The sequence below is a fragment of the Balaenoptera physalus genome (assembly GCF_965194825.1).
Source record: "Balaenoptera physalus genome assembly, chromosome: 8".
Lineage (NCBI taxonomy): Eukaryota > Metazoa > Chordata > Mammalia > Artiodactyla > Balaenopteridae > Balaenoptera > Balaenoptera physalus.
The window spans coordinates 118,064,702-118,078,431 of NC_138887.1; the positions used below are offsets into that span (position 1 = coordinate 118,064,702).

The 13,730-nt window shown below is 56.4% G+C and overlaps 1 protein-coding gene across 5 annotated transcripts in view; it reads left to right on the forward strand.

Annotated features, from left to right (window-relative positions):
* Positions 1-1,045: 1,045 nt before the first annotated feature.
* Positions 1,046-13,730, forward strand: part of ZNF775 (zinc finger protein 775) — a 31,897-nt gene continuing 19,212 nt past the window's right edge. For 2 of the 5 annotated variants that reach the window (XR_014266941.1, XM_082473338.1), the window contains exons 1-2: positions 1,046-1,128; positions 10,991-11,071. Coding sequence is in view for 3 of the 5 variants with exons in the window: in XM_082473338.1 (XP_082329464.1) it covers positions 11,038-11,071 (34 nt within the window). In the remaining 2 variants the exon portion in view is untranslated. Of the gene's footprint in view, positions 1,129-1,432; positions 1,564-3,085; positions 3,178-10,990; positions 11,072-13,730 lie in introns of those variants that run through there. The other 3 variants (XM_082473339.1, XM_082473340.1, XM_082473341.1) reach the window with 3 other exon arrangements.

Sequence of the window (13,730 nt, forward strand, 5' to 3'; positions counted from 1 at the left end):
TAGTAGGCAGCTGCTGACTGATTAGAATAAGATCCATCGGCTTAACAGTAAGGTTTGTAGCAAGTCTCAGAATGAGGCCAGCTTCTCTCGATATCAACCTCCTGTCCCAAAGGCGGTTTCTAGGCAGCTCCGGAGACAATCTGCCAGTGGGAGTTGCCCTGGCTGGCCGGCCCCCTTTGAGGTAGCAGTGTGAGGAATTTTATTGACATAAAGGAGCATTTCCTTCCGATCTGGGTGAGTAGATGTGAAAATTCTCTTTCCTGAAGGTCTCTGGGAACAGAAAACCCTCCTTGGCCATCTGGACCCTGCCTCTAAATCAGCAGTAACACTCGACCTAGGAACGTTGGCCGCTCTTTCCTCAACAAAAAGGGAGGGGTTGGATTTAATGATGTCTAAGTCTCTCCTGGAGACCCCAGGTTCATTTATCACGCGCCTACGACGTGCCTAGGACCGCGTGAGTGCGGAGGGCGATTTCTCTCCCGTCGCACGAGACTCGCACATCTCACTCTAACACCTGGTGTGCTGTAGTGCCAAGTGCCATAACCATGTCACATGCACACTCGAGTGTGATCGTCGGAGCGGGGTTCGTGCGTCTTGTTCCCCCGGATCCCGGCACCAAGGGCGGTGCGGGCGCGTCGCAGGCGTCGGACGGAGAGTTGCCGAGCGACTGGATCGGTTTCAGAGCGCGCGTCTGCGCGGCCTGGACGGGGAGGGAGAGCTCCGCGGAGAGAAGGAGAGGGTGCTGCCGCGCCGTCGGATCACCAGCTATCCGGCCTCTCCCCCTCCCCTCCTCCCCTGGGAGACCGGGCCCAGCGCCCCACGCCAACGCTTTAATGCCTGGCGGGGCCGCGGCTGGCCCCTAGGGAGGCGAGGTCAGCCCGCCCACCCAGGCCATTGGCTCCAGAGAACAAAGGAGCCGCCCCACAGGCTTCTCTGATAGGGCTGAGCTGGTCATCTGAGAGGTGCAGCCAATCAGATGGCCGGGCGGCCCCGGGGATGGCCAGGCCTACCAGCCAATCAGGGGCGCGTGCCCGCCCCGCCTGCCCCGGGACTGGCGGGGCCGGGGAGCTCAGTGCCCAAGTCGCCCCGGGGTGGCAGTTCCCGTTAACCTTAGCCACAAAGTCAAAGGTATTTATTCCCGTCCCCTCCCTCCGAGTCCCTCTGAATCCGGGTGGGGAGGGGCGTGCGGAGGGACGGACCGTGCCGCGGGGCCAGCGTCCGGCCCCGCTCCTCCCGCGCTGTCTCCACCCAGACTCGGGCTGGAGGCGGCCTCGGGGTCCCCCGAGCCCCCCGCGCTCTCAGCCCCGAACTTTCCCCACCCCCACACAGCTCACGGGGAAAGGGGCCCGGGTCGTGTGTGGGAAGGGGCTGCAGGCCGGGTCAGAGCTGGAGTGGGGCGTGAGAGCGGGAGAGGCGCGGAGGTGAGCGCGGGGACTGCCCGCCGGCTCCTCCGGGCGCGCTCTGCCAGAGCCTGTCCCGATATTCGGGAGCGGTGTCAGCCTCCCCCAAAGATCGAGTTCCTGCAGGGCGGGAACCCCAGTGCTCGCCGCAGAGTGACACATAGTAGGTGCTTAATAAATGATTAAATGAGTGGGCCTGAGGATCGGGGGCGAGAACAATGAGAGGGAAGCACCACAGAAATTGGAGGGGTGTGTGTAGGGGTCTCCCCGAAACCTCCATTCTAGGAAGACAGGCATAGGAGCCAAGATCTCAGTGGGGCTGGGGGTAGGCGCTGGGGGTTTCTTCCCTCGTGAAGGTGGAGGGTATAGAGATGCCGCCCCCTCCAGCCCTTTGGGAGGATGGAGCCTGGTGTGTGTCTTGGTCCACCAGACCTGGGGGGGCGGGGGGGTGTGGTCATAGCCCCGACGCGAGGCCGGCTATGTCCAGGCTCCACTATTAGGTGTGCATTTTGGGTCCAGGTGTTCATCTGTAAAATGAAAATATTAGAGGGTATTAGTCTCCTTTCAACGCTAAGGTTCCATGATTCTATGCTTCTAATCTGTTTTGGACTTAAATTTCTTTTATCTAAATGTTCCTTTGTTAAAATTTTTATTAATGGTTTACAGCATGCTGGACCTTGTGCTGGGTGTTGGGGAGAGAGAAACACTCCCTGTGTTAAGATGTTTACAGTCTTCTTGTGGAGACAAAGTATCATTATACTATGTAGATGGTACTGGGTTGGCGGGGTGCACAGGTTAAACAGAGAAGGGCCCCTAACTGAGCCTGGTGTATCCACAAAGGCTTCCTGGTGAAAGTGATCCTGGATCTGGGCTGGGCAGGGAAGAGTTGGGCAAGGGTATTCCAAGACTGATAACAGGTGTCCCTAGCCCCTAGACACGGCAAGGTCAGGGAGTTGCATCTGGGGACAGTGGGGTAGGTTGGTGGTACAGTGAGAGGTGAGCAGAGGCCAGATTTTAAATGGTCTTGCCAAGAAATTTTTAGCAGTACCTGAAAGTGCTGGGGACCCACTGAAGTGTTTTAAGCAAAGTAGTAACATGTCTGAATTGTAATTTTAGGACAATTGCTTTGAGTCTGGGTGGTGGATGGATTGGAGGGGCAAGATGAGCTATGAGAGCAGCGCAGTCTCCAGGTGAGCAGGGCTGAGGCCTGAACTAAGGCAGCAGCGGTGGCAGATGCTGGAGGTATTAAAACAGCGCTGGTATGATTTAGTGACCTGTGGATAGTGAGGGCTGCGCTCTGCGGTAGTGAAAGGTGATGGCAGTTTTGAGAGGCCTGGTGAGTCCCACCTGGAGGGGCAAAGGATGCCCAGGGCCAAGTGCAGAGCTGGTCTAGGCACCTGCTCCCCTGGTGAGGGTTAAGCTGAGGAATCTGAGGTTTCCTAGCATGGGGGTGGCCTGCAGGGGAGAGTGGGCCAGGTGGGCAGGAGACCTGAGTTCTAACTTTCTCTGAGGCAGGGAATGTCCCCTCTGGGCCTTGCTTTCCTCATCCAAAAAGGGAGAAACACTCCTTATCCTTGCTAAGCTCCTTGGAATGCAGCAAGGGTGAAAAAAGTGTTTATAAATCAAAATGTGACAACTGTCCAAAGTGTTGTTAGCAGTTGGTTTCATCCCTTGCCTTCGATCAGGTAATGGGCGTCCCCTGGCCCTGGCAGGCTCCTGAGTCTTGGATTTGGGGCAGAGGAATATGGGTGACGTTCTATCCTCTAAAGGGAGACAGGTGAGCAAAGACTGGGGATGGGGATGCCATGGGTGGGGGACAGGCCTGGGGGCGGGGAGGTGGGGGAGTGACAGTCCCAGCAAAGGTGTGCATGTTGGGCAGGGCAGGTGGGGCAGGGGTCCTGGAAGGAGGTGCCTTGGGGACTGGCATGGGATTGAATCCGGGACCTCTGGGAGGTGGGCGGGCATGATGGGATAAGGCAGCTGCCCTGGCTGCCCTGGCCGGCCCTGGACCTTGTTCCCAGGGAATGCTGGCGGAAGCAAACTGAAGTCACTGAACTGGGCTCTTCCTATCAGTTCTGACAACTGGGTAGTGGGAGGGGGTGATGGCAATGCAGTGACCTAGAAAGAATTCATCTTGCACCTTGTGAACATTTTCCGGAGTCCTTTCGCAACGTTTCCCTCCCACTGCTTGATGTAACAGTTCTATACAGAGGACCAAGCATTATTTCCATTTGCAGATGGGGAAACTGAGGCCCAGGGAAGGAAAGTGGCTGGCCCGGGGTCACGTGACTAACCAGAAGCAAAGCCGGTCCCAAGGTCTCTGGCCTCCCTGTCCTGGGCTCCTGCTGCTACGTGTGGTCTTTCTGTGGGACGATGGCCTGCCCCGCCCTCTTGCTCCCCACCGCTGTCCCCTCTCCTGGGACTGAGGACCACAGTGTTTGGGAGGCTGAGGTCTGAAGATGCTGGAGTAGGAAGCGGGGGATGGGGAGAAGGAGGAGGACGGAGGGGGAGGGCTTGGAAGAGGTAACAGTGAGGGTGCATGGGGACACCTGATCCGGTAGTGAGTAGAGCCAGGAAGTCAGAGAGGAACAAGGGAGGAGCAGGGAGGTGGATGGGAGAGAAGGATGGGGTGGGGGCCCTGGAGGGGCTCAGGGATTGTTCTGGGAGTTGTAGAAGGATGCGGGGCATGCCTTATGCTGGGATGTGGGGTGGAGGCAGGCTTCTAGGTGGTGGGTGGAGGTGACGCTCACCCGGTCTGGGCTAGGACCTCGGCCTGCCTGTCTGTCCTCGGGCACCGGGCCATAGAAGGTGGGAAGAGCAGTTGCCCTGCCTTTCCAATACCATTTTAAAGCCACTTGTTGGGGATGGTTTGCGTGTCCTCCTTGGTCAGAAACGCTGGAGGAGAGGAAGGTGTGCAGTCTGGTGGGTGCAGGGATGGGGGACCGATGCCTGGAGAGAGCGCTGATTATCCAGAGATCAGCCAGAGCACAAGCCCAGGGACCAGGCCTCGCGCAGGAGTGGCTCGCGTAGGACTGGCTTTGGGAGAGGGCCTGGGGGCTGTGCGATCAGTCCTGGGAGACAGAGGCTACACCAGCTCCTCCCCGCAGCAAAGTCGGGGTGTGAGGCCGTGGGGCTCGCCTGAGCTGAGCCGGCAGAAGCGTCCACGGCTCTGTAGTCCAGCCCCCCGCCTGGCGCTCAGGGCCCAGCCCCGGCCCTGCTCTCCTTACCCCCGCCCCACAGCCTGGCCCGGAGGAGGCCCTCCTCCCCAGCCAGTCTCCATCTCCCGGGAGAGGCGGTACCCGGAGCTGCTCTGCAGGGAGCCCTGACCGTGACAGCTGTCCACGCCCGGTCCCTCTGCGAGGCCAGCTCCCGTTGCTGAGCAGAGTTTGGGGTTCCTGTGTGGGCGCCGGGGGCCTCCAGAGGTTCTGAAGCAGCTTGAGGGGTAACGGTTTAGGAGGAGTGAGCTGGCCGTGGGGTGTTCAGAGAGAGGGCTCAGAACCTTCGGGTGTGGATTGTTCTCAGGCCACGAGAAAGAGAAAGAAAAGACTGTTTAGAAAGTCTAGTGTTTCCCCCAACCTGATGCTCACGCAAGCCCCCCCCCCCCACCGGAGCAGGCGCTTTCAGTCACCTTTGCCATTGGGAACCTAGGCCTAGAGGTGAAGTGATTTGCCAAGGGCAGGTGGGCTGGAACTCAGGGCCCCTGATTCCGGGTCCAGGCGTGCGTGGGTCTGAGGAGAGGGGCAGCCAATGCGAGTGGGGCCGACTCGGCCGAGGAGCCAGCCCTGCGGGGCTCAGGTTCCTGGGGGAGAGGGGAACGGCCTGCCGCCTCCTCCTGGCCAGACCCCTGCAGCGTGGCCTGCCGGGCAGAGCCTTGTCCTCTTTCTAGGGCTTTCTGTGCCCCTCCAGCTGCAGCGCTGCTGCCTCACGCCGCCCCCCTGCCCTCAGCTTACCCCACCGGTACCCCAACAGTGACTGTTCCCATCACCCGCTGTCGCTTCCTCTCCCGGTGGCTGCATCATCCCCTGAGTTCCGTTCCTTGGAGCAGTGGACCTGGAGGGATGGCCATGGCTTGTGAGGACACTTGTGTCAGCAGGGGGTCACATGGCTGTTTTCTCCAGTGTGAAAGGGGAGTGATTTGTGCTCGTGCGGTTCACGTTGGCACACTTGTGTCTCTGGATCTGTAGGTGTAGCGGTGGATTTTTTAATATTTCAGTCTCTCTGTACTTTGCATATGCAATTTGGTAGGTATTCTCATGTGTATGAGTATCTCTGTATTTTTGCATCTTTGAACATTTGTGTACTTAGCCGCCTTGGATGTTAGATATGATTGTCTCTAGATGTGTTTTTGTGCGTTTAGTGTTTAGATCAGTTTCTTCTTGTATGCCTATGACTGTATTTTATCAATATTTTTATTTATTTATTTATTTATTTTATTTTTGGCTGTGTTGGGTCTTCATTTCTGTGTGAGGGCTTTCTCCAGTTGTGGCAAGCGGGGGCCACTCTTCATCGCGGTGCGCGGGCCTTTCACTGTCGCTGCCTCTCTTGTTGCAGAGCACAGGCTCAGTAGTTGTGGCTCACGGGCCTAGTTGCTCTGCGGCATGTGGGATCTTCCCAGACCAGGGCTCGAACCTGTGTCCCCTGCATTGGCAGGCAGACTCTCAACCGCTGCGCCACCAGGGAAGCCCTATCAATATTTTTTATTGAAGTATAGTTGATTCACAATGTTGTGTTAATTTCTGCTGTACAACAAAGTGATTCAGTTATACATGTATACATTCTTTTTTTTTATATTCTTTTCCATTATGGTTTATCACAGGTTATTGAATATACTTCCCTGTGCTCTACAGTAGGACCTTGTTGTTTATCCATTTATATATAAAAGCTTACATCTGCTAACCCTGACCTCCCACTCCATCCCTCCCCCAACCCCTTCCCCCTTGGCAACCACCTATGATGGTATATTTTAAATGAAACATCCACTGATATTAACTGAAATCCATTTCCCAGGCCAGGGACATCATTAACCTGTCCTGAGGTATTTGTTGTTGGTGATGAAGCACTGGGGCCACAGGGACCCCGTCTTCTGTCCTCCCATTTCTTTCATTCGTTCATTCATTTATTCATTCATCCAGTATAAGCTGAGCACCTTCTGCGTCTCAGGCCCGGGCAGGCAGGGCCACCGCCATCCTGGAGCTTTATATCTAGAGCCATGTCGCCCAGCAGAACTTCGTGAACCTGGAAATCTTTTCTGCTGGATGTTATGGTAGCTTTAGCCACGTGTGACTGTTGAACACTTGAAGCGTGGCCAGTGTGAATGAGAAACTGAATTTTAAACTTAATTTATACACACTTAAATAACCAACGTGTGGGCCTAGAGGCCAGACTCCTGAAAAGGAGGCCCTGGTGGCTTAAGGTTTGGTACACTCTGCACCTTCTCTTAGAGGCAGCATGGTCCAGGAGCAGGAGCTCTGGCTGGGGCAGGCCCACCCCAGTTCGTTCGGTCCTGGCTCCAGCACTTACTAGCTGTGTGACCTTGAGCAAACTGCTTAACGTCTCTGAGCCGTGGCTCCTTAGGATGAAGTGGGCGGTGCTTGCTGAGTGCCTGGTTCACAGTCAGTCTCCCTGTCCCTACCGAGTCTTGGCTGGTCACCCCCTTTTTCTTTCCAGAGCCAGGTCAATACCGAGGTGACCAGGGAAGCCCCCGCCCGCTCAGTGAATGAGGGAAGGACAGACAGAGCCTGTGTCCCCCCGGAGGACTCCGAGAGCACGCCCTCAGGGGGAGGGCTAGCTGGAGCCTGCGGGCCCTCGCCCATCCCCTTCCAAACGCTGGCCTGGGCTGCTCCCCGGGGGACTTGACCTACTGGTGTGAGGGCGGTCAGCTTGATGGGGAGGGTACCTTGGGAAGACTGCCTCCTGTGCGCATAGGTGAACGGTGGCAGTGAACGGTGGCAGATGGTGTCGCCCTGGGTGGGGCTCCTAGCTGAGCAGCGCCTGTGTGCTGGGCCTTCGGCTGGAGTTTGGGAGATGCATCCCTCAAAGCCTGAGCTATTGGTGGAGGCCACGTGGCCGGTCCCCGCTCCACTGGTGACAGAGGACACATGAGGTGCCATCTCCTTCTTCCCCATGTGGGGCCTGAGTCTGTGAAGAGAGATGTACTTGGCTGGTGGAAAAGGTCCAGGGCCCTGAGATCTGGAGGATGTGGAGTGACCCAGACGTGTCCCTGCACCGCCTCTCCTGGCCCGTGGCCTTCGTCCACCCCCAGCTGCTGTCTGCCTTCCCCCCAAATTTCTGCTAAGATCAAAGCCCCTTTGTTACCTTCCCTGCCCCCAGACCTCAGCACCTGCCCCAGGCCACAGTCCCGCTTTGTGTGACGCGGCAGTTGTCATGGCAGCTGTCCCGCAAAGCCTCCCCGTCAAGGGGCTCTCATCCCAACTGCAGCCTGACTCAGAGCCAGGGGCTGGGAAGGAGGAGGTGACTGGGGCCCTGTCCTGAGACCCACCCCCTGCGTGTGTCCCGCCCTCCACGGGACCTGCTGGGCAGGGAGGGGAAAGGTCATCAGAGCTTGGGGTCGGGGAGCTGGGTGATAGACCAGGTGGGCCTTAGGGACTCGGTGTGGGCGTTGGTGGATGGGGATCGGCCCCCGTTGCGTCCTGTTTTCTGGCCGGGGTCTTCTGCTGGGTGGCCTGCTCGCCGTGTCCCTGGGCATCTCTCTCTCCAGTCAGCTGAGTGATGTGTCTGGTGGAGCGAGAAGAGGTGTGCAGTGCGGTGCATCAGGGTGGGGTGTGCGGGGGCCTGGCCGGCCTGGAAAGACGTTGCCACATGCAGGGACCTTCTGCCGTTCGGCTTGTCTCAGGGGTTTGTCTGAGGACACCTGTTGGCCTGTTTTCCAGACACATCCCACCTGAGCACACAGGTGGAGATGGGCCCCCAAGACATAGCCCCTGCCCCCTCTTCCTGTCCTCTGTGCCTCTCCTCCTGTCCCCTGCCCTCTCCTTTCTTCCTTCTTCCCCTCGGGCCCATGAGGGTCCCTTCCTTCCATTTCGACTTCTGTTCTTTCTCGGACCATGAGCTCTGGTGCAGCTCAGTGACTCCTTGTGAATTGGTCACCAAGAATTGAAGCCCTTCTGCCACCTGAGGCGATTTTGAGTTCATAATACCTCTTAAGACAGAATGGATCAAGTAGGACTGATTTGATTTGGCTTAAGGGGTTTCAGTTGTGTTGTGTAGGGGTTTTGTGAATGAGCCCAAGTCCCACCCGCTGTCCTCGCCATGAATTGTGGCCCGAACCTCCACCCCCCTGTCTGAGATTCCCCATATCAAAGTGGCCTCTTTGTTCACCAGTCCTCTGAGTCTCCTTAGGCAGACATTAACTCTCCAGTTGGTGAGAGGCTACCCCATGGCCTGGGATGCAGAGTGACCTGGAAGGAAAATGTGGTGCTAAGGCAGGAGCACTGGCATCCATCAGGGGCCCCGAGGGGGGCCTTCTCCTGCCCTCATTTGTGGCCCCCTTTTCTCTGCACCACAGGCAGGTTTCAGTGTCTATAGTAACCCACAGCAGGAGTGCGTAACAGACCCCTTTTGGGGAAATAGAATTAAAAACCAAATCTCCTGCCAACTCAGAAAAACTCCCCGCAAAAGTAGGAGAGAAAGAAAACAAGTTTTTAACTGAATAAGCATTAGACTGGAATGTGGTGCACATCACAGGCAATTTGCTAAGAGGCTATAGACAGAAATCTCACCTGTTACACAGTCCAGCACGGGCAACCCCACTGCACACGTGTTCTCCAGGGAAAGCATAGCCAGTCCTCGGGTAAGAGGACTTGACGGCACCATTTGTCACACAGAGTTCACCCTAAATTCGCCTGGAATTGGGTGGCCACGCGTGATAGCTAATTGCCTTTGTGCAAAGGAAACATCCACTGCTTGTATCTTGGTGACAGGAGGAGGTTTGCAGCCCGGAGCCTGGTGCTGCTGGAGAGTCAGGCTCCCACGGCCCACGGGCAGGGGACACTGGCCGCTGTTTCCTTGATGTTTGCATTTCGGAGAGATGGCTCCCAGGTCCTGGAGAAAGACGGTCCTGGGTTGTAAAGCCGGCACGAGGCTTAGTGAGCTTTAAAAAGATTTATATACACCTCAAAGGGGCAGAGAAAGAACTTCCAATCAGAAGTTCTCTAAAGAAAATACTCTGAAAGAAAGGGGAGGGTTCTCTTTCCCTTTCTGCCCCAGGGAGGGTGAGTTTTCTATTTCTCAGATTCGTATCTCCCTGACACCCCTGCCCCCCACCTCTCCGGGCAGGGTCCACATCTCCAGCCTGGGTCCCTGTCCCCGGAGTAGCCGCTGGAAAGGGACCTGGGAGAAGGAAGCAGGGAGACCCTTAGAATGGGGTTTCTGGGAGGCTCTCCGGGGCCTGAGGTGTGGAGCAAGGGGAGGCTGGGTTCCCCGAGCCCGAGCGGTGGCCGAGCAGAGGTTCCTGGTCCTGCAGCGTGAGCCCAGCCTCCCGTCTCGTGGGGCAGAGGCTGGGGCCTGTTGGGAGTGCAGGGGGTCGGGGTATAGGCATAGGAAACGAGATCCCCGTCCTCGGGGGGTGCCGCCCGCAGCACCACTGCAGCTGCCACATCTCTGAGCGCACGTAACCAGCAGCATGTTGGTGCCACACACGGCTCTTTGGTGCCTTCCACGTGCGGGCTCTGTCCCGGACCCTGGCACTCGGCAGTGAGCCCGGGAAGTCCTGTCCTCCATTCCTGTCGGGGAATAAGCAGAAAAGTAAATATCCTGTCCGGTGGTGAAAAGTGTCAGGGAGGAATGGGAGCTGGGGTTAGGGTTGTGACTTTACACGGGGTTGCCAGGGAAGGCCACTCGGAGGAGGTGACATTTAGGCTGGGGCCTGGAAGGGGCAGGGGCCGCGCCAAGGGCTCAGAGCAGCAGGGCCCGTCCCGATCACGTTCCAGGCACCAAATGAGCCAGTCGGGAGATGTTCAAAAGACTGAAGAGTAAAAAAAGATGAGCCCCAGATTGGTGGATGAGGGAGCAGGTCCCTAGGACCCAGGTTGGCCACCTGTGTTCTTGCCCAGGGGTGGGGGATGGCTGTGAGGCCCCAGAAGGGTTTGCACTGGAACATGGACGGGGGCTTTGAGAGACGGGGGGCTGGTGATCTTGGAGGGACGGTTCTTCCCTCCAGGGTGTCCTTGTGACCACGTTGCAGGGTAGGGGCTGTCTCTCAACTTATTTGAGTTTCCTGGTTCTCTCTTGTGGCATCCTTCACACTCCACCCCGCAGGTGATGAGAGTGTGGGCATGAGGCTCTGGTCTGGGAGTTAGAAGCCCAGGGACCCTGCCCAGCTCTGCCGTTCGGCCACCTCTGTGACTTGGGGCATGTCAGCAGCCCTCTCTGGCCTCAGTTTATTCTTCATAAAATGGGAATTATACACATTTTACCTGCCTAGCAGGTATATGTGCTTTAAAAAGAAATCCTGCTCATTTTGACAGAGGTCATAGAAAAGCTTTTGAAAAAGAGGGACTGCCTCCTGTGAGGGGCATTCGTCCTTGTCCCACAGGCCAACTCTCTTTCCTTTGCTCCCATCTCACCCGCAGACGGCCGCGCCGGGAGCCGCCGTGCTGATGCCGAGGGGCCTCCGGGGATGGAGAGTGGCCTGGCTGGCGACTGCAGCACAGGTAAGAGACGAGGGGCAGGTGGGAGCCCACCACGGCCCCCTCCCCAGCCCCGTCGTCCCTGTCCCTCTGTAGCTGAGCAGGAGTTGCTGGTGGCCTGTAGAACCACACGGTGGGACCAGGACACTGAGGTCACGTCCAAGGATGGAGCAAACACAGACGGGGGCGGGGCTAAGAACTGACAAAGGCCATCCTGTGCTTGCCAGGCAGGAACACACACACACACACACACACACACACACCCGTGCAGAAATCTGCTGGGGGAAGATCAGGTGTCTGTCAAGCGCTAGATCAGGGAGTGCTTGGTGTTGGCGCTGATCACACACCGAGAGCCAGCGCTCTGGGGAGGACACGTGGCCGCAACAAGTCCTGCTGTTGGTTGGTCAGGAGAGTGTCTCCAGTTCGGTCCATTAAGCTTCCCGGGGTCACACAGTTCACGGTCTGTGTCAGCTGATGCACTTGGAGCCGGTGGTGAGGAAACACAGCAGTTAGTGCTGGTGTCTCCCGGGCAGGGGGCAGGCGCCGCTGAGAGTGGGAAGTGCCCTGTGGAGACCCCTCCCCAGCCGCCCGCTTCCCGCTTCTGGGATGGAGCAGCCCCTGGTCTGAGACCCGCTCTCAGCCTCTGTGGCAGGCGCTGTTCTGGGTGTAGCTGGGCTGCACGGTGGCTCTGGCCCCGGGAGAGGGGACCGGCCCAGGCCCGGGAACTCTGCCCCTCGCTCAGCACAGTCACCAGGTTTCTTTACGTCCCACCCCTTCCAGGGGCGTTGCCCCGTAGACCCCAGAGCCCCCGCCCTCCCAGGACAGTCACTGCAGTGGGCCTAAGATGAGACAAAAATCAGGCAATTGGGTAAAAAAGAAATAAAACACCAGCTCAAAGGAGGCAGTATGATATATGGACACCACACTGTTCTGGGGCTGGGTCCTGACACAGACGGCAGTGAGTTCGGCCACCCCACTTCCCAGTCCCCCCAACCCCGGCCCCGGGCTCTCGCTTTGAACGCTGAGAGCACTCGAGGTGTGTGTGTGTGTGTGTGTGTGTGTGTGTGTGTGTGAGTGAGGCTGACATTACAGTAATTACAGGAAAACCTAGGGCATACAGTTCCAAACATTGCAGCTGAAGGACCCTTTTGCCCACGTAAACTCATAAGGGAGATCCTAATTCAGACGTGAGAGATGGGCTCCACCAGGGCCTTCTCTGCCCCGTACGGCAGCTTCAGCTTCGGGAAGAGGTAGAAAAACACTGGCCTGGACCCTGGAGCCACTGGGGCCTGGGGTCCCCCGTGAGCTCAGCCTCCACAGGCTGCCACGCCTGCTGGCCAGGCTGAAGGAATGACTCTACTGGAAGGCCAGAGCTTTCAGATAATTGGGAGCTTACCTCTTTCAGGTACCTTTTACTTTATTTTATGTGTTTTTTTTAATTGTGGTGAAATATATTATACATAACATGAAATTTACCATTTTAACCATTTTTAAGGGTACAATTCAGTGGCATGAAGCACATTCACGTTGTGGTACAGCCATCACCACTATCCATTTCTCGAATTTTCCCATAATGTCAGAAACTACCCATTAAGCAATAGCTCTCCATTCAGCAGCTTTTTATTTTATCTGAACCATTTAGATAAAAACTGATGCTTTTTATGCTGACTGAGGACCAGTACCTTTGGAACAGGCAGGCAGAAGCCTGTTTTCCTCCGTATCAGTGCCTGATCCCTACGGGAAGGTGCCCGTGACGACTGAAGTCCCAGCAACACACGTCACAGGTCTACACGCGCCACCCCTGGGCTTCAGGGCCTCCTCATACAACCCAGCCACTGTGCTGGAATCAAGGCCAGGTTTAATCAGGGAAAGGTGGTGGCTTTTGTGGCGCTCTGGGGCATTAATGGGTGCCCTGTCACTTGGAGACAGTGGTGCCCCGCTGACTGGAGTATATTTTGGATTCACTACATGACCACCAATTTGGACAGCTAGCCCTGTTAAATACTTCCGCTGGCCAACAATTCAGTGCATCTAAGGAAGCATTCTTAGAATCAATGAAACTCATTACACGTGGGTTTTCGATTCCTGCCAGTACACAATTTAAATCACCACTTTCATTTTCAAATTATTACTCCTGATAAAATGACCTCTCACAACCGAGCATCTGGGGAGGCCTCACGGCGTCGTTTCGCCAGGTGGAAAGCTGGCCCCTTGCAGGTGCTTTCTGTGACACTCCCACCCTCCCACCTCCGCCCCCATGGGCACCACATCGGTTTCTTTGCCCCCATGTGGCCAGTCAGGCTGTGGAGTGGAGCAGAGCTCTTTGGCCTCAAAACTAAAGGCCACCAGATTAGAGGGGAGGTTTTCTCTTTATTTCCTAAGATATTTTAAAGACTTAAGAATTATAATGTTTGAATTTCTATGAGAATATTCAAATAACACATAGAAAGTGTGAGTCCCCTTTGACTTCCCCATCTAATCCTGCTATGGTCCATATCACCTGCAGGGTGGCCACCATCTTGGGTTTGGCGTGAACCGTCCTGGATCGGGCATGTGTATGTACACAGAGAGGGATGGTTTTATTTTCCATAAGTTGGATCAGACGACTGATACTGATTTTCAATTTTTTTTTTCTCTCTTAAAATGTTTTCGAAATCTTTTCACGTTCGCCTGTAGAGCTCTT